This window comes from Nesoenas mayeri (assembly GCF_963082525.1).
Source record: "Nesoenas mayeri genome assembly, chromosome: 1".
Classification (NCBI taxonomy): domain Eukaryota; kingdom Metazoa; phylum Chordata; class Aves; order Columbiformes; family Columbidae; genus Nesoenas; species Nesoenas mayeri.
Window position 1 is genome coordinate 198,237,916 of NC_137541.1, and position 21,341 is coordinate 198,259,256.

The 21,341-nt window shown below is 39.2% G+C and overlaps 1 protein-coding gene across 1 annotated transcript; it reads left to right on the forward strand.

Moving 5' to 3' along the window:
- Window positions 1–479: 479 nt before the first annotated feature.
- Window positions 480–18,754, forward strand: DCUN1D5 (defective in cullin neddylation 1 domain containing 5). Its single transcript, XM_080363201.1, has 8 exons — window positions 480–822; window positions 3,448–3,539; window positions 5,884–5,954; window positions 6,344–6,435; window positions 13,045–13,153; window positions 13,250–13,354; window positions 14,226–14,328; window positions 15,098–18,754. The coding sequence occupies exons 1-8, from the start codon at window positions 737–739 to the stop codon at window positions 15,151–15,153; spliced, it is 714 nt and encodes a 237-aa protein (XP_080219327.1). The 5' UTR covers window positions 480–736; the 3' UTR covers window positions 15,154–18,754.
- The last annotated feature ends 2,587 nt before the right edge of the window (window positions 18,755–21,341 follow it).

The following is a 21,341-nucleotide window of genomic DNA, read 5'->3' on the forward strand; positions in this document are numbered from 1 at the left end:
ACCTCTCCGTTTGTCCCGGCAGCTGCTCCTTAACGCGGACACGGGCTGCGCCGCCACCGCCCGCCGCTCGTTACCCGGCACGCTCGCAGCGGCACGGCCTCCCGCCAGCCCCCGAGCGCCGCCGCCAGTGCTGCCGGCGGGACACGGCCCGGCAGCTCCCGCCGAGCGCCCTGGCGGGCAGTCCCGGGCCGGCGGCGTTTCGCGGGCACGGGCAGCGAGCGGCTCGCGCCTCCCTGTTTTATTTTACAGTGAACACGCGCTGCCCCGTTCTTCCTGCCGTCCCTTCTGCCACCGGCTCCTCGGAGCCACGGCCCCGCTGCCATCCCCGCGGACCAACCCGCCGGACGGGCCGGGGGGCAGCTCCGGCTGCCCAGCGCGTGGGCGGGGCTCACGGCCTCGCCCCACCCTCTAGGAGGCGGGGCCTCGGCGGCGGACCCGCCCCGCCGGTGCTGTCACTTCCTGCCCAGCGCTGTCTGCGTCCGGGTCGCTCGCCGTTCCCTCAGCAGCCGCTACCGCTCGGTTCCCCGCTCCCGCCCCGGGCGCGACACCCGCCTCTGGGACCGGTGCGGAGACGGGACCTGCCCGGCGGGGGTGGGGCGGAGCAGAGCGGGACGGGGCTCCTCTCAGCTCTTCACCGCCGGTGTTGGGAAGCGGCGGCGGCCGGGGGGCGGCGAGCCCGGGGCGGCCTTGGCTGCGGGCCCCGGCAGCGGGGCGGCCCCCGGCCCGCGGCGGGACGATGCCTGTGAAGAAGAAGAGGAAGTCCTCGGGCTCGGCGGCTGCGGCGGCGGACGACACCGGCCTCAAGAAATGCAAACTCGGCAGGTACCGTCTCGTGGCGCCGCCCGGCGGGCAGCGGCGTGTGGGGCAGCCCGGGCTGGGCCGCCGCTGTCACGTCCCGGGCGAACGGCCGTGTCCATGGGCCGCCCCTCCGCGGGCGGGGGTCCTGGCGTCCCCGGCCGTGCGGCAGCCCCGCTCCGCGCCGCATGTGCCCGGGCTGCCCCTTTTTGCGCGGTGCCCGGGGCCGGGCTGTGCCCGGAGGCGGTGGGCACGCCGAGCCGCTCTGGGGCCCGGCCGGGCTGGGCTCGCCACCTGGCGCAGTCGCTCGCCGGGCGGGTTGGAGCGGCTGCGTTTGGGTGGTTCGCACTCAGGACAGAAACACCGCGGAGCTGCTCCCGGTTGGTGCTGACTTGTACTGTTACCTGCAGGGGCAGTTCCAGCATTTGCTCCGGTATCCATTTTTTGCCGGGGGTACTCAGATCTCCTCGTTTCGAGATTGCCAATACTCAGTGTCTACGTAAAATCGTATCTTTTTTTTTTTTTTTTTTCAGTGAAATGGAAGGAGAGGTCAGCACACTCCAAAACAAAATCAGGAAGTGTTTTTCTAATAAATACAGCAGTCTGGGCATCTTGTTCATTGACTGCTATAAGACCACTTATGTCATGATACCCCAAAATTACCATTAGAATGTTAAATCGTTAGTGTGGTGTAGCAAGAGCTTTCAGTGTGGTTATCCTAAAGTAACTGTATGCCTTCTTCATCTATTAGAACTTTTAAGTAGGTCAATAAACCAGTGGTTATGACAAGCATCCTGAAAACGTAAGAATACAAAGGACTTGAGAAATCAACACTGTGGGAATGGCTATTGCAAGAAAATGTGTCATATGGCCTTTCTCACAGGTTGACCAAGCTTGAGCTTAGAAGTACCCAGGTTTTTATTTTGCTATGACTATTCATTTTGGTGAACTGTTCCAGAGCTCACTCTCTGCAGCCATTAATAGTCTTTTAGGTTCAGTCCAAGTTTATTCATAGCTGGTTAATAACCATTCTTGTACCTACATTATGCTTTTTGTAACACTCCTCCCTCATGGTTCTGCCTCGTAGTGTATTTGAAACGAGCGCTTGTGTTTTCTCATTCTTCTGGGTTGTAATACAGATTTTCAGTTTCCCTGCTCATCATAGCTCTTCTGTACATCTGTTGTAGTTTCAGTTCATCTTTCTCGAACGCTGCTGACCAAAATTCTATTATCTTAATTTCTTTTATCTTAAAAAAAAATCTTTTGAATGCTCCTTTAAAAAAAAAAAAAAAAAAAAAAAGAAGAAGAAGAATAAATCTACAGGAAACTAGTAGTTATTGGACCAAAAACTATGATGTAAATTAAAATCCATATTAGCTGATAATAATATGTTAGATACGTGAGCATTTTTGATATGTCATTCTTATTTAGTAATATATTGGTAGGTAATATTCTTTAATAAAAACAGTGATTACAAATGGGTACGTGTTATACTGGATAACTGTAGCATACTGTGTGGCTCTGTTTCTTTCTAGTGACTTGTGTTTTTAATGGCAGTGCATCTTTAATTTTAGCTTTTAGCACATAAGGTGTCATCTTCGAGAGTGTCGCTTTCTTTTCCAGTGAAGTTTAAAGCGGTACCTGGGAGATAAAGTTGTTCACCACCTCTCAGAACTGAACTGTTCTTTTCCTGCTTGACGTATTCATTTTAAAATTGCAGTGTAGGAGCTGCATAATTTTAAATCCACTCATATGATTAACTGTCACCTCATCTTTATAAATAATCTTAGCTTTGTCTAAGTCTGTAACTTGTATCTGAAAAGAGTGTGCATTGAAGAGGTGCTACAACTTTTTACTGACTAAGGATGCTTTAACGTGGTCAGTGTTTTTACTAGAAGAAGTCAGATATTCTATGTATTCTTTTAAAGAATGATGTATTATGAAAATCCACTTCCTAGGCAAACTGGGTTGTGTGTAGCATAATGAAGACAAAGTCTAGGGGAAGCTGTGTGTGCTGAGCAGTTTTAGTCTTACCATGGATTGCATATTACTATGCTGGCATGTGTGCCCAACATCTATAGAATTACAGATATTTAGTTACGCGTTTAATGTAAACAAATTGACTGAGTTTTCTTCCCAAATTTGGATGCTTAACTATAAATAGTCTGACTTTTAAATATGTCAAACTCTGCAGCTCCTGTTGACCTAAATGGGATCTGTGCATATTCAGCACTCTTGAAGATCATGCTGCTTATTAGAGACCTAATTTTAAATGCCTGTATATATAAATATAAGTAAATAATAAGGCATTTGAATTACTGAGTAGTGGTATTTTGACCATCTATGTGTGGATTTTTTGGTTTAATATCTACAAGATAACAGTACTTTTTTATTTCAGGAAAAGTATTAATAATAGTTGCAATGAATTGGATTATGAGAGTGTTGTATTTCAGAGTAACTTTATGTTCCAACAGGTGTTGAAACAGGATGGGAGACAAGTTGCCTTTTCACAAATTCAGCTTCATTTTTGATGTAACTTCCTGAAACAGTTTAAATAATTGGAACTAATAATAAACAATTTGGAATTTATTTTTAAATTATTTCCCTTTTCTCATATTAAAATAACACTTATTATCCTTGTGTTTCTATAAGCTATTGCAGATCACAAGCCTCTGGTAAAGTAATAAGTGGAGAGGAACATTTTTCAAGCAAAAAGTGCCTGGCTTGGTTTTATGAATATGCAGGTAATATGCATTAGATTAATACTTAAAACTATATGGTTTTGTTTAAAACAAATGAATACATCAAATATCATTTGCATTTTGTTTTCTCTTTTTTTTTTTTTTAATGCTGATGTAGACATTAAAAATACATCCATGTTCACTGCCTTATAACATACACTTTATTTAGTATAGTTTTTGCTGTTGCCTTTTCAGTATTTGTTCTTTTTGACTCTTTCTTCTTTTCTCTATGCTTTATAACTTACTATGGCATTCTTCAAAATAAAAAAACTGATGTTGGACAGTAGAGTATTGAACCAGGATGTACAGAATTATCTGCTTCTTGATTTGAAGTGGACAGTAGAAGTCAGGACATTGAGAAATAGTTTAGACAGATGTTTATTTATCCAACTTTCTTTTCTGGTCTAGTCACTACTTGAAGTCTGTCATAACTAGTGGTAATTAAAAGTCATTGTTGGACAGTTGTCAATGTGAAATGAGCTGATGCTTTACTTGCCAGCAATTGGTTTGAGTATATTTATCAGAACTGATCTTTTCATTGCAGTCTTTCCACAGTAATGAACTAGTCCTTATTCTAGTTTTAATCTGCTTTCTAGTTTAGGTTTGAGGCATCTTTTCTTAGGAAAATAGTAATTCTCAGGTAATTTTCTTGTGATAAATACACCTGCACATACTTTTAACTTTTTTTAAGGCCTGTAAATTTTGGCTTTGTTGTTGAGTCAAGAACTGAGTTTAGGGGTTATACTTTGGTAATTAACCAGTAATCAGAATACGCCATGTTCCTACCATAAAATAGAATTCCAGGGGAATAACACAGCATAGGAGATTAAATGTTTCCATTAAAAGAGAAAATTATACGCACGCACACACACACATATCTATATCTATATCTATATCTATATCTATATCTATATCTATATCTATATCTTATACATATGATTTCTGGGCCCAAAACAACCTGATTCAGGTTTATACTTGTCATTACCAAGGCACCTTTGTATATGTTTCTCTTCATAACTTAAACTTGTAACTTTTTTAACATATGCTATGTAAGGGCTTATCAAAACCAGATGGCAGGGTGTTGCCTTGCTTACCTAGGCAAAACATTCTTTGCAACATTTTTCAAGAGGCAGGGGTTCATGATCTTAAATGCTAGTTGCATTTTATTTTCCTGTAGAAGTAGTCCTTCTCAATAGTTTTTATTGACTATGTTCTTATCTCACAGTGAGTAATTATTCAACGTACATTATCCAAACTCTTAAAAAGAATTCTGTGTACAATAACAGCAGCAGATACAGAGGAAGTGGAGACAGCTGAAGATTCAAGGGGAAAACAAAAAGATTGTTCTGTCTATGTATAAGTAGCAAAATTTGCCAAAAAAATCTTAAGGTGGTGTGTTGTTTTGGAAGGTACAGCCTTTACCTTTTACATGGATTCATATTCACAGTAACAGTCGTGACATAATAATCCAAGACGCATTAACATCACATGTCAACAGGCCTTCTAATAATGTCTGGTTGCCCTGTAGGAATCCTTTTTGGAACAGGCTTAGCAGAAATAACTGAAACCAGGGAGAGTCAGGGAAACAAAGCATTGTAGGGTGTGTTTGTATGTGCTCTTTAAATACGCTCTTTTGCTGCTTTTTAGAGGCTTTATTCATATTAAAAGGGAAAGGTGACAGCATAACCCTGATTATGTGGTCCTAATAAAGTTATTTTCATTGCAGTTATAAACCTTTTTCTGCTTTGGACATAGCCAACATGCTTAGCATTATTCTGATTTATTGTTATCATCCTCCTCATATTACTTACCATCATAAAACTAACCTTACATTGTTTGAAGATTTGTTTTCTTCTGTGTTAATGCAAACCCATAATGTTAACACCATTGAGAGAGTAATATCTGTAATAATAGCTTAGATGGAATTGTTTTTATTGTTGATAAAATAACTTTTTAAAGAATATTATTTGTAGAGTAAATTCAGCACAGAGTAGCAGTACCCAAGTTGTCTTAAAAACAATTGATCGCCACAATTATTGGAGTTGAGCCATTGTGAAGCTCAATGGCATCTTATGAAAACTCACATACACAAACTACAATAACATGTCTGCTGTTTTGGGAAGGCAGTGCACAATATACAAGTTCTGGTTTAGTTTTGCTTTTAATGCATAGTGTTACTTCATATGTCATAAACATGTCTCAACTTTGCAGTTGATATAATGGTTCTAACATTTATGTGTTTTTAAACATAACTTGTATGAAATACAGTCTAATTCTTGCTGTGCGTAACCCTTGTGAGTAGTGAATGTGACTGAGATTTCAGTCTGGCTTCTTTTTGGTTTTGAAGGTCCCGATGAAGTTGTGGGGCCCGAAGGAATGGAAAAGTTCTGTGAAGACATCGGTGTTGAGCCTGAAAATGTAGGTTTTTTGCACAGTACTCATAATGCTTTAAAAGAGGGGGTATTGGATAAGGTTAAGTTCTATGTAAAATTCTTAATTTCAGGAAACAAAGCATTATTTTCCTGCTTTTAGGAACTTTTCTATGATATTTTAACTGATTGCATTAATTATGCATGGTTGCTGTGTGAGGGTTTTTTGTTTGTTATAGTAATAATTTCAATTTCTGAAAATAAAGTAAGGGAAAGATTGAACATAGCTGAATTATTAAATTGTAACAAATACATAGTGCAAGCATGTACAACAATTGCTAGAATGTTTGAACGCTTAGAGTTTTCTTCTTGGACAGCCAGAAATCAGCCTTTTCTTCCATACTGACTTCTTTCTATCCACTTGTTTCTTCCCCCTAGATTATTATGTTAGTTTTAGCCTGGAAACTAGAGGCTGAAAGCATGGGATTTTTTACCAAGGAAGAATGGTTAAAAGGAATGACCTCATTACAGTAAGAGTATTTTTAAGTATATAATAGAATGTTCTAATTTTATGTTTGTACCAATAGATTATTCTTATCCTCAATTTCTTGTACTTTGGCAATAAGACACAGAAACTCTTGCTTTTAGCTCTGGTCTTAGTCACCAACTGGAAGCAGCTACTGTTGTTCATCAAGTTGTGAATCTGATGAGTTCACTCAAATGATAAAATTTTGTCTAACCCTAATAAGTCAGGTTTTTGTGGCTTCTTTTTCTTACAAAAGTATATTACAACATCAATCCAGTTAGTAGACACAAATAAGTAGATCTGGAGATACCCATAAGCATATCTCTGCACTAGTATTCTAGAAAACTTTTACTGATTTCCAAGCTTTATAGATTAGGACTGCATTGATAATAATTTTGGTTACTACTGTTGTTTATTAAATGCAAGTCAGAAGCCATGCTCAATGCTTAGATTAAGTAACACTTTTTCAGTTTATAAATAAACTTCTCACTCCATCTGTTCATAAGAATTTTTGACGAGGTAATGCTCTGCCTGAAGAAGCTGTTTCTTTCATTAAACTGATCAGCTTTTTGTGAGGCTTAGTTCAGTTGTCACTTCTTGTTCATTCTTCATTAAGCTACTTACATTAAATGAATGTTTTAAGGGTGAGTTATGACACTGCATTCAATATTTAGCATGTCAGGGAGCTCCTGTTGCAGCTTTAGCATTATGGGGAAGAGGGGCTAATTTGACCCTTGGAGTTGGCACAATTGCCCTGTGAATTGGTTTGGGAAGTTGTATTGGGCAGATACTCTCTGGTTATTTGAGACTATGGAGTAAGTGACTCTAGCCAGACTCCTATGCAAATCTTATTTGATTTGGGATCAGGCTTCCAATAGATGTCTTGATGGCTTTGTGACTATGGGAAGCTCTTAAATTTAGTAAGAGCTGGAATGATTAAATTGCCTGAAAGTTAGGACAACAGAGATTAAATTCTGGATATGTGGCCCCCAGAATCAATTTGGGTGCATAAATTCTGAGATGCAGTGAATGGGTATAATTTGGCCGCTTCTCTGAAGTACTTAATTTTTATGCCCAAGTGGAAGCTCTGTAGAGTAAGCCAGTGTAGCAGAATGCAAGTACAAAGATGTATGAAATCTGATATCTCTTCAGAGCCAACATTGTAGAATTTTTTTCTAAAAATCTGCTGTGATTAGGAATCTTCTGGTTCTTTTAAGAACAGAGCTGGTTATGCTGTGGGCTAAATGTGTTCAAGACAGAAGATATGGTGCTGCTGTGCATTTTTATATAAACAGACTTTTGATCAAGAGCACTTCGTAAACCTAAACCGGTTACCCTGTATGTTTTGCTTCCCCTGGGATGCTCTAACAGCAGACTGCGGACTAAGCATCTGGATGAAGCAGTGGCACTAACGTAAAGGAATTCAAGATTCGTTGGCCTAAAAAAAAGACAATAAATCTGTAGACTTGTGCTGTTTGTGCTCACTGGGAAGGGAGGATCATATTATGGGATTCCATCTGGGATGCGGGTATTTAGTTTCTCATGAAAGGTTTGACAGAAGTTTTGAAGGAGAAAGATTTTCACATACTTAAAGCAGTAGAGTATTATTACATTCTTGCATGGCTTTGTTATTATTTTTGCATTAAAAAATTACTTTAAAATGCATTCAAAGCCCAGAGTGCTCTTAATGCGCTAAGTCTGATTGATATTACAGAATCCTTATTGCAAAATGTGTGAAATGTCGCATAAGGTAATTGCATAAACAGAGTTGGGTGGAATTCAACTCCATAGTGAGACACCTAAATGTGTGGTTTATATGCAAGAGCTGGATTTCTTACATAAACTCTCACTGCAATCTTTGGAGATCTAGTCAATGTTGTGGAGCCTGGGGAGGTATTCAGTTTGCTCTAAGACCTAGTGACTGGTGACCGGAATTGCTCTTTTGGGTGGATTGACCAGACCTCTCTGAATGGCAACACCTAAAGTTTAGACACCTAAATCTAATCTACAGTTAGATGCCAACATTAGGGTGCCTGAGTCTTGAGGTGGCATTCTGTTTGTGTCTGGTTTTGTGATACGCTGATGAAGTTTGTTCTTTAGAGAGGAGGAGAAAAATAAATATGTGATAAGGTAAACGCTGTCAGAATTAAGGTGGATCAAGCACTAAGTAACAGCGTATGAGAATTAAGCAACTTAAACTCTGAAAGTGAGGTTTCTAATATATCATGTTGGTAGTGTGAATTCTGCCCTATATATTTGTGTGTGTATATATATATATATATCTCTATATGGAGGTGTGTGTGTTTATAAAAGCTAGGTGCCTGAATCTAAATTAAACTCCTGAAGCTTGTTTCATAGTCAGCAGAGAGCAACAAGTACTGCTGGGCAATTTCTTTCATGTGTTTTAGACACCTCCTTGGAGTGAAATGAGTAGCCCTCAGGAAATGACTGGTTTATTTGTTTTAAAGCCATTGGAGCGCAAATAACTTAAGTTGAGCATTTGACTTTATCTGAGCTAAAGGAGAAGCATAGTTATGTGTTTTTCAATTGTAGGCTTTACATACCTATAAAGAAAAAAAAATCTAATTACAAAATGAAGATGAGGGAAGTGGGATTACAATTCATGATTTTATTGAACTCCATAGAACTCACTGGTTAAACTAGGTAAATAGAAACAATTCTTTGTCTAAGGAAGTGTAAGAAGCTGTAATATCTGAGTGCTTCTCCCTGTCTGCGGTTTTGTTTGGGTTTTTTTTTTTTTTTAACCTTAGAATTTCAGCTGAATTTTACATTGAAGTTAAGCTTTTGAAAATGAGTGGCCAGGTAAAGGGGAGAGAGAAAAATCAGATTCCAACTGAGAGAAAGATAAAGCCATAATCTCACATCTGTAGGGACAAGAGAAGCCACATGAGAGAGAGAGGGGGGCAGGAAAGTCAGGTTTGTAACTTCTTGTTGTTTGCAGAATTGTTAGTTAAAAAAAATGTATTTGGATTGGTTTTAATGATAACCTAATATCAGCTGCTTTTCCAACAGACTGCTTCTTGCTTGTTATTGCCTTTCGTTGTGTTGACATCTGTGAGGCTAACACAAAGCATAGTGTAAATATTTTTTAATGCCAGTATAGCATTCAGTGTGTACTGATGTCTAAACAATTTTTGGTCTCTAGACCTGTAAATCAATTGATATAGTAAAACTGTATCATTGTCAGGACATGGAAAAGATGTCACAGAATCATAGAACAGTTTGGATTGGAAGGGACCTTCAAACCTCATCTAGTCCAACCCCCTGCCATAAGCAGGGCCATCTTCAACCAGACTAGGTTGCTCAGAGTCCCGTTCAGCCTGGCCTTGAATGTCTTCAGGAATGGGGTATCTACTACCTCTCTGTGCAACCTGGGCCAGTGTTTCACCACCCTCATTGTAAAAATGTTTATTCATGTTAAGTATGAATCTCTCCTCTATTTGTATAAAACCATTACCCCTTGTCCTGTCACAGCAGGCTCTGCTAAAAAGTCTGTCCCCATCTTTCTTACAGGCACCTTTTAAGTACTGAAAGGCCGCAATAAGGGCTCCCCTGAGCCTTTTCTTCTCCAGGCTGAACAACCCCAACTCTCTCAGCCTGTCCTCATAGCAGAGCTGTTCCAGCCCTCTGATCATCTTGGTGGCCTCCTCTGGCCCCTCTCTAACAAGTCCATGTCGTTCCAGAGCTGGACACAAGACTCCAGGTGGGGTCTCACCAGAGTGGAGCAGAGGGGCAGAATTGCCTCCCTTGACCTGCTGGGCATGCTCCTTCTTATGGAGCCCAACATACCATTGGCCTTCTGGGCTGCCAGCGCACATTGCCGGCTCATGTCCAGTCTTTCATCCACCAGTACCCCCAAGTCCTTCTCAGCAGGGCTGCTCTCAATCCCTTCATCCCCCAGCCTGTATTGATACTGGGGGTTGCCCCAACCCAGATGCAGGACCTTGCACTTGGCTTTGTTGAACCTTGTGAGATTGGCGTGGACCCAATTCTCAAGCTTGTCCAGGTGACACTGGATGGCATCCTGTCCCTAGGGTGTGTCAACTGCACCACTCAGCCTGGTGTCATCCATAAACTTGCTGAGGGTTGCTCTCTTAAGCTGTTACTTCCTTGGATCTCTGTATACTCCAGTTACAACATGGAACCTGAATTTCATAAGATGCCGTTTAAATACTTGAAGAGAGTTGATGAGCTAGATGAATGTAACTTCCTTTTGTCTATCTAGAGGGCTGGAAAATGGCAGAGGAACTCCTATAGATTAAAAGACCTTCAAACAGCTTTATATACTACCATTAAATGCTTTTAGTTTAGTGTTTGTCTATATCTTACTAATTTTTATTTTCAGTAAAAGACAATCGTGAATAATTATGAAACATTTGAAAAGCTGAGTAGGAGTTATTGAATCATCACTGTCCATGTTAGCTATGCCTCAAATGAACTCTGCCTCAGTAGAAATCAAAATAGGACTGCTTTGTGATACTAATTTTTGCTATAAATATGAGGTAGGGATGTGAAGAGAATGTAGTAAGCTAATATCTAGCTTCATTGATCTTGAGGTAACCTTATTTATTGCTATGTTATAGTAAAGGCAGTTCAATAAATAGTGTCTTTTTCTAGTCGCTATATAGAACTTTGGTGTTAATTCACTTGTGCTGATTAGAAGGTTGTTCCAACTTAAAATACTGCTAGGAAGACTATTTAAAGTATGGGTGACATAAGTCATCTTGTTTATGGTACAGCCACACAAGCAGCTGTCTCCCTATGAAAGAGGAGTTTGGCAGCTCCATGCTGCACTAATGTGAAGAAAATCAATGGTCAGGGGTGGAAATGCCTTAAAATGGCTGTAGCAGAGAGATGTCCCAGCATTCGGTCTCAGAGGGTGATACCTGTCTCTTTGAGCGTGATCTGTTTATCTGCTTGGTTTTAAATAGGTTGGCAATAGCTCAGGAGTCTTGAGGCTTAATAATTGCACATATTCATACCAACTTTTTCAAGAGAATCCCTTCTGCATTAAAATACATATGGCAAGTAGTACAGTAGACAATAACAGGAATGCTATGTTGTACTCAGTTTTATTATTACTTGAACCATTTTAACAAAATATTTTGAAGAAATGTAAACATACTGAAATTTGTGTTTATCCATGGTATGGTAAATCATCTCAGTCAAATTATATTTGACAAAATGTGTGGTAAACCCACTTTAAATAGTTTGTATCTTTACTAAACTAACAGCATAAGTGTTTAGTTTTGTGTTAAATAGGTAGATCTATCCTCAAATGTAGAGGACAGTGTTATTCCATATGAGGGTCTGAACATAGAAAAAAATAGATATGAATATTAAATGAGATGTCTTTATAGCGTAACACAATACTGTTTTAAGGGTTAAATGATACAGTTTGTAGAGCAATTAGATGGCTGAAGGAAAAAAGAAAGCTGTTGGGTTTGTTTGTTTTTTTAATAAAATTTCTTTCCAACCTAATGGGTGGTTTATTGCAAAATATATTAGCTCTTGTCATCTGAATATGCAGCTGAATTAGCTAATAGTTTTATTTACTTAGCACTCATCTTGGTGGGGACTCAGTGCTGCTTCAGAATCCATCAGCTGTTAAAGATGCAGATGCAGATGTGTTCTCTGGGCTGCAGGCTACCAGAAGGGGGACCAGTAACCAAGGGAAGTACTTAAGTACATCTGCGTTCCTGAGAGTATTGCTTCTGTCAGGCAGAATACAGGGCAAGGTGGAGTTTGTTGGTTTCTGCTGTTGTTGGGTTTGGTGTTTTAATCATGACAGCTGACACTTTTATATGAATAAATAGTATAGCATCTGTTCTTTTGAGTGAGGCTTTCCTGGAGGATTAGCATGTGTAAATTATAGTATCCTCCGCCATTGTTGATGAACCTAACCCGTATTCTAATTGGAAACAAAAGTCCTTAGTAAGTCAGATACATGGAGATCTTCGTTCTGCCAAAAGGTTATTTTTGTGAAAGGGCTATCCTGTCAGTGAGCAGATCTGTACATTCTCCTACAGCCTGTGGGTTTTCAGTTGAATAGCTACTGATTAATCCAAGTGATAGGCTTATCAGAACTTGCATTTGCCAGTCGTGGAACACAAGCAGACTAGCATGTTTTGCAGAGTGCCTGCTCAGTTTTGAAGTATGTGTTTAGGGTTTGCGTTTTTACAAAGAGATGAGGTATAAAGCCCTTAATTACAGCTAGATTTTACCACCTTAATGTACACTGAATACTGTTTTCTCCAAACGTTTACAGTGGTTGAAAGGTGAGATAGTGCTGGGTATGAATATAAATTGCAGAATATGGCATACAAAGACTACTATTTGAGAAGTAAAGCACAGACTTTGTATTATGCTGCTGATACATTTTTTTAAAAAACTTGTTTACAGAAGCCAGGCATTTATCATTTCAGCAAGCTGCAAATGTAGAGCATATTCAGTGTTCTCCAAGTTAATTTTATAGTATTATTCCTGTACATCTGATTGCATTTTGGTCATTTTAATTTTTATGTTTGCTGGCATTTTTTCATTGTCCGAATGGTTTGTTTTGAATTTCTAATGTCATTTTTTTTTCTTTAAGGTGTGACTGTACAGAAAAATTACAAAGTAAATTTGACTTCTTGCGGTCACAATTGAATGACATTTCATCCTTTAAGAATATCTACAGATACGCCTTTGATTTTGCAAGGGTAAGACTACTGGAATGTTAGAGAAGTTATTTTTTTTAATTATTCAATGAACTTGTACTTGAGGGTTTTTTTTGTGCTTTCTTTATTCAACCTTAGGATAAAGACCAGCGAAGTCTTGATATTGATACTGCAAAATCCATGTTAGCTCTTCTGCTTGGAAGAACTTGGCCACTGTTTTCAGTATTTTATCAATACCTGGAGGTAAATGTTTCCTTGACTTTCTGAATGATGGCACAGTAGTTGGGCTATTCTGTGAAAAGATTTCAGGGTTTCTGTTGTTTTGCTCAAGAATCTATCCTTATTGCTCTTCTCCCCTTGCTCTCTGTGCTTATGAAACAGTGATGTTCTTACATGCATCACAGATCTTTTCTTCATCCCTGTGCCTCACCCTCCCTGCTTTTATTAACGACAATTAAAATTCCTTCTTAATTAAACCATAAAGGTAAATTTAAAATTGAGTAATAGAGCCCCAGTAGTCTCTTCAGCTGCATGTGTGCTGAATTTCAAGTTCACTTTGTGTAGATATGGTATGTAGGTGCCTTGAGCTCAGGCTGTCTCTGGAAAATTTTGGTCAGCTCAGCTCCAGCGGGCTTAGTCAGTAAAGTGGACGTGTTTGGGCTGTGGAGCATGCTGGGCTTGAAACTATTCCCTGGCTTCAAATCGGTACTAACGCTGCAAAGTAGATGTCCTTATAATCATTCTGTATTGTACCCTGGAGAAAAGATTTTTGTAATTGTTCTTTCTGGAAATGTATCTAAGCTAAGTGTGCCCCATTTCAGGGCATGACAAAAATTTACCAGTTTTTGAAGCTTTGAAGTGGTGACTTCCTGATTCCCTGGTATTTCAATTTTCCTCTGATTTTTCAAGAAACTGTTTTATGTAGTTTTAGAACTATGAAATACGTGCTGTGTATGTAGTCTTTCAAGAGATGGAAAACCAAGGAAATAGTAGCCATTGTTACCCATTGAATTGTTTGTTGGAAACTGAAGATATAATGACAGAAATGGGAAATGAGGTGCCGCATTATCAAATGTCACTTGACATTTTAATGTCCTGAAATTATTTTCCCTAGCAATCGAAATATAGAGTTATGAACAAGGATCAGTGGTACAATGTGCTAGAGTTCAGCAGAACTGTCCATGCAGATCTTAGCAACTATGATGAAGATGGTGCATGTAAGTATTCGTAACATTTTGCTTATTCAAGTATTATTTCAGTATTTTGAATTTGCATTAAAAAAATCCATAACAGAAATGATACTGTACGGTGTAAATATTTCTTTTCCAGCAATGCACAGAAAGACTGTCCTGATACCCATCCATCTTCAAACTGCAGATATTAATTGTAGTGGTATTAATATCAGTGGTATGATGGTGTACTTGAGCCGACTTGTATCCAGTTGAGGATCTAGTGAAGCTGCTTGCCACATGAAACTACAGATGGGCAAATAGAATTATAAACAGCATACTCTCATTTTGTACTAATATATAGTAAATTCTGGTTAAACTAACTATAAAGTAGCTGAGCTGCTGGCGCGTGCGGCTGAACTCTACAGCTGGCTGATAGTCAATCATACTGTGACTGAATTGGATTAGACATCCTGGTTTGGTTCATGTTCTAATTCCGTGAAATTTTGAAAGCCTTAGGAAGAGGGTATTAGTTCTGCTGATTTAAAATATAACCTTATTTTTATGCTTTCTGTTCAGTTCAGTGCACCTTTCAAATGTCAGCAAAGCCTTTTTCCATAGTTCCATATACCGTTATTTGTGTACTTTTTACCACCCTTGGATTGAAATGAGTGTAGTCATCTTTGAGTCTTCGTAAGTATTTGATCATAGGATTGTCATGGTTGTTACCTAGACCAGTAGTTTTAAACTTTGTACTTTAAGAAAAGGTGTTTGTAATACCTGAGCAAATATAACTTCACATTTCATGCATTTGCAGGGCCTGTACTTCTGGATGAATTTGTTGAATGGCAAAAAGTTCGTCAAGCGTCATAGCAAGAATTCAAAAGAAAATGCAAAAGTTTTTTTGGTGCCCACCTGTACACAAACTAATGAGAAAACCGAAGGATTGCATTTTCATTTTTAAGAAAGACTTTACAGTAATTCTTTTTCCTTTTTTAAGGAAATTTTCTTGTTACATGTGATATGGGCATTGAACCACACCTCTTCTGAGACTGAAAGTTGGAGTTCTTGTTTTGAATCTTATGTTTATAGCATTTATTTCAGAACAATAAAGATTCAGATTTGTGACAAAGGCCTAAAAGTGAAGAATGTCCCTTGAATGTGAGTGTGGTGTCTATTTTTAAACCAAATCTTTAGATTATCTCTCTCAGAAGTGCTCTTTGCTATGGATTTTTGAAGACCTTAAAAATGCTTAACTGGCACTGTTGCTTGCTGATGATATGATTGTGTGACAAACATTAGAAAGAATGACTGATTTTTGAAGCCCTGGGTGGGAGTGTGCTAATTTGTATATGAAGTATTGGACATGGGTTGTGCCCCAGTTTTCAGCTCCTTGTGGAGATAAAGGCCTTAAACTCTTATTTTTCTCTTTTTGGTTTAGTACGCACCCAGTGGCATGGCATTTAGTGGCAGGCCCTTTTAAAGCAGAAAGGTGTAGAGCGTATGGCTCTGTGTGCAGAATGAAAACTGGTTGCCTGTGCTTCAGATGATGAACAACAGATACTCTGGTACAGTGAGGCAGCTTCAAATTTTTACTACAATTTAGACTTCAGATTGCTTTGTATAAAAAGTGCAATTTATATTTTAAAAGGGAAAGCTGGAAAGACTTAATTTCAGGCTTTGCTTCTTACGTGTTTTAGACTGGAAGCATTCACAACATGACTTTTTTATCTCCCTGTATGCTTTTCATAGTGTAAGTCAAAAAGAGATTATTCAGTCACCTACCTTTGGCCGATATATAACAGGCTATATTAACATGTACCTTGTTACTCATGTATTGAGTCCAACAACTACTGCAATTGCCCTTTCAGGCTCTCAGTACTTACAGCAACCTTTGAATACAGTAGAAGTTTGTCACTCTGCCTTCCTGTCCAGGAGCCCACATGCCACCCTTGGGAAGTCAAGGAATTGTGATGAGTAAATGTGAGAAACTGAAACAGAATGAGACAATGGAGCATTTGTAACTTCTACTTGATTATGTAAATGCATTATGTAGACTGTGATGATGCCATGAGACTCCAGTCGATGATCAAGGCCTCATTGTGCCAAATATTTCAACAGCTTGAAATAAGAATAGACAATGTAAGTTAGGCATGACTTGAAGATCTTTGCCTCAGGGAAATGACTTCTGTTTTGCACATCATTTAGTCAGACTAACAAGCATAAGTTTTCCTGTCCCTAAGGAATGCTTTATTCCCAAGACATTGTTTTTTTGGTTTTTTGTTTTTTTAAACAGGGAAGGGTTAAAAAAAAAAAAGTTGTGAGGAAAAATTAAATAATAATAAGAGGGACAAACCAGTAGTGTGTACCTGTGCTCTTGTTCTACTAAAGAGGACCACTCTTGCAGGTTGCTGTCCAGACCTGCTTGCTTTGAGCTGCAGGAAGCAACGCAGTGGTGGCCCAGGGGCTGTTCGGCAAGTCATCTGGTAGTGCAGTTGAATCTTAGCTCGGTTCTGCCCAGGTGATAAAAAGGCATTGGGGGCGGGAGTGGGAGCGAAGTTGAGATATTTAGAAGATCTCTGCTTGGCCTCATGTAGGCTACAGCAGTTCTCTTCAATATGTTTCAAGCTGTCCATTTGCATTGCTGATTATTCAGATTTCACTCACAACAGAGTGCCTTTCATTTGGAAATTGCCCTACCCCACAGAAAGTTAGTGCCAGAATGAGATTAACTTTGAGAGTCCCAAGATCTCTTGCTAGACTAAGGTCCTGAGATGCACAGATAAACATGCACCAATGAGCTTATGTCAAGGGAAGTACTGCTGTGTACTAAATCTCTGCAGGGGCACTGATACTGAAATGACTTTCTCAAATTGACTACAGTTGCTCTTCTTGCTTAGTATGTTTAGTCCCCATTATCACTGAGAAATTTTCTTTGCAAAAGTTTTGAAATACTGGTTAGAAGATGAATATTTTATAGTGTAATTAAAAAAAATCATATTTTTTAGGTAACTGCAAACTGTTGTGAATTCAATATAAACCAGTTGGTCCTAGAGGATGGTATTAGAGTCTCACAGTAGGAGTGATGCATCTACCAATCCAAGGTGGTCAAGTACTTACGGTTAAGGTCTAAGACACAATGTGATGTATCATTTGTATCTCTGTTAAGGTTTTATCAGTATTCCTATAATAAATCCATGTTTCAGGGATTTATAACTTGGTTGTGTGTGTGGTGGAAAATCATCAGTTACTGTAAAACTTTGACTGGGAATGAATGTATTTAAACTACTTAAAATCAATATAGTTTTTCAAATTTGAATGAAATAGGATTTTAAGTTATGTTTTTGTGCTCAAAACTGCAATCAGATTTATTGTTTAAATGTGAACTAATGGCTTGTACAGTTTCATTGTGAGCTGATCACTTTTATTAGCTATCCTCAATTAAATCACCTTGCAGCTTACTGTGGATAAGTGCCAAAAGCTGTTTATTTATTTTATTTTTTGAAATTTTGTGCATGTCCACAAACCAAAACTGAGTTCATCTAGATGCTTTCTTTAGTCTTTGAATTTTAATTTTGCTTTGCTCAGGTGCATTTCAGTCTATTGAATTAAAAATGTGACACCTTATTTTTCAGTATTCTAAGGTGAAAGTTCACAGGTGAAATACGCTGCCACAATTGTGACAAATAATAAAATTGAAGGTGAAATGTCTTCCAAAACTAAATCATAGTGGTGTCTATCTTGATGTTACAAACTTCACTTTAATCTCCCTTCCATTTCTTGGTGTTAATTCTTCTTAACATGACTAGCATTTTCTAGTTTTCTTAGGTGACTAACAGTTTTCATGTTTAAATCTGAAAACACCCACCTGTTCATGGAAAAAGCCATACTGGTAGATTGGAATGTAATATTTCTCCTATGTAAAAATGTGATCTCAAATTAAACAGTCATGTATGTTCATCTGTGTCTTTAACTGTATATGTAGTTTTGATCCAATTTATCTTTACTGTTTAAACACCTAAGTCTTTACTGATGACTGTAATTTCACATTGCTATATAGTGGAATTTGAATTTTGCATTTGAGATTACTATCGATACAAGCTGGGTACCAGTTGCAAGTGGCCTAAAAGGGGACACTGTGGTCTGTTATTTTCATTGTTGAGGTTTTTCCATATCTTTCAAAAGCTTTGAGCTGCTATACTGATATTGACTGCACAAAAATTGCGAAGGGGAACATAGGTTTAACGTTTCTGATGTTTTGTTCATTTTTCTTTTTAAGTTAGTGAACCATCCTTTCAATGCAATATGTACAAACTTGTACAGGTTTAGCTTTGTTAAGTATGATGAATAAAATGGTATATAATAGGGTAGAAATATCTTTTTTTTTCTTTGGTCATGCTGCCTCTTTTGTTTTGGTTTGGTTTTTTCCTGTTGTATATGTATAACTGTTCTTAAAGTCACCAAGAGACATAATTCCAGCAAGACGGATCAGTCTAATTTCTAACTTTAGTGAGTAATTTCTTTGCTCCTGTGTGCATATAGAGAAAATAGAATTTGATCTCAACAGGGAGCAACAGCAAAGACCATTCTTGATTATATCCTGTGTTACTAGGTGCTGATAGAACATAATAGTCCTGGTAATTAACTGTCATGAATTATTCATTGGATGAACATTGTTCCAACAACTTGTTGCAATGCATGCGAATGAAAAGAGAATGAGCTTCTCTTTCATGCTCAGCTGCCTCCCACACCTCCGGGTCACTTGTCTGTTTCCTGGTGCACTGTTCCATAGGGCCTTCAGAGCACCTTACAGAAGGTATCAAAGCCAGAAGGTATCAATCACATCATAATTTGAGTTAGTGACACTGTTTTCCTTGCAGGTACAGATGGTTCCACTACCTGACACTTTGCAGCTGTGCCACAGCTGCCTCAGGACAGGCCTCCCTCCCCAAGGCCATCCCCCTGCCAGACCAGCCCCTCCCGTTGTCTCCACAGGTCCACTTTGTCTTTTTTGGTTAATGAAGCTCCCCATGCCTTTCTGAGCCAGTAGGATGTTTAGATGTTTGCAGTCCAGGCATCTTATATCAGTATCTACAACTGATGGCAACAGTTCCGTACTGCTCTTCAGCCTTGTCTTCTGAATTACCATTCCATGTTTCTCTCTGCCTCTGTGGGAAAGGTTAATTTCTTAATCCAAGTTGTTTCCAACCCTGTTCCTGTTGAATCACCTACTACTTTAAAAGTTATTAGAATGTTATGGTTGTGTCCTGTTACTCTAGAAACTATGCTTATTGATTAAGATGCTTTAAACGTAAAATTTTTCAGCTTCATAAATTAAACTTCCCTAATATTGACAATTCAAGAAAAGAAAAATTGTTCTGTGTTTCAGGAGTGTTGCTCATGTATGCATTTTTATCAGCTCAGTATTGAATGAGTGCTGATTATAAAATAATTTAAAGGTATTTTCAGCTGATTTAAATTTTAGCTAATATACAACTTAGTTTTTTCCTTGTATTCAGAATTATTTAATTTTTATTTTCAGTTTATTTTATTATAGTGAATTAAAGGGCTGGAATGTATTGTCAGCTAGTTTAAGTTTTTCCTGATAATAGCACTGAGGTGATTCTGTTTAATTGTTTAAATGTAAAAATATTTCAGGAAGGTTTACTGTGCGTATTGCAGTAATTTAAATGACAATAAAATTAAATGGTAGAGGTGACTTATATCCTACTATTATAGGCCTAATGTGAAATTATTTTCTGCATTCAAAATCAGTTAACCATAAATTAGCTTTTCTAACAAAAGAGGGAATATTTTCTTATAATGTAATGCCCCTCAATAATTAAAATTTGTACAGAAATATGATAAACTTCAACAGTTAATATTACATCCTTGTCTGCCTGATCAACATACTTCATACTGATTTTTATCTGTATTTGTACTTTGCAACGATGACACTCGTTGAGACTCTTACAGTGGCTGCTGGAAGAGGAAGCCATTTGACTGCTGGAAGTTTCCCCAGCTGTAAGAGAGTCCACAGGAGATGTAGGACCAGTGGACTCTGGTTCCTCTGTTGCAGATTTGTTAGAGGGACCTGGGGGTACTAATTGACGGGAAGCTCAACATGAGCCATCAGTGTGCCCAGGTGGCCAAGAAGGCCAATGGTATCCTGTCCTGTATCAAAAATAGCGTGGTCAGCAGGACAAGGGAAGTGATCCTTCCCCTGTACTCTGCATTGGTGAGGCCACACCTGGAGTACTGTGTTCAGTTCTGGGCCCCTCAGTTCAGGAAAGACATTGAAGTGCTGGAGCGGGTCCAGAGAAGAGCAACACGACTGGTGAAGGGACTTGAACACAAGACCTATGGGGAGAGGCTGAGGGAGCTGGGCTTGTTTAGTCTGGAGAAGAGGAGGCTCAGAGGTGACCTCATCACTCTCTAGAACTACCTGAAGGGAAGTTATAGCCAGGTGGGGATTGGTCTCTTCTCCCAGGCAGTCAGCAATAGGACAAGAGGGCATGGGCTTAAACTCTGCCAGGGGAAATTTAGGCTGGATATTAGAAAGAAATTCTTTACAGAGAGAGTGGTCAGGTATTGGAATGGCTGCCCAGGGAGGTGGTGGACTCGCCGTCCCTGGAGGTTTTTAAACTCAGATTGGACATGGCACTTAGTGCCGTGATCTAGTAAACAGACTAGAGTTGGACCAAGGGTTGGACTCGATGATCTCTGAGGTCTTTTCCAGCCCAGTCGATTCTGTGATTCTGTGACTGGACAGCAGGAGTAGATGCACTTTTGTTGTCCCCAGTCACATGTGACCCCCCAGAGACAATCAGCTTCTGCCAGATTTGATCTGGAGCAAGGAATTGGTACAATAAATAATGCACCCAACAAAAGTTTGCTGAACATCTGTATTATGGAAATGTGACACACCAGCGTTGGTAGCTGAAAACGTTACAACAGACGTTTCAAATCTAAATGAACCAGAAACATCTTTAATAGATTTGTGGGCTGAAATTGCCTTTTTGTAGTTCAGAAGTCCCAAAGTTAGTTTTTGCTGAGTTAGC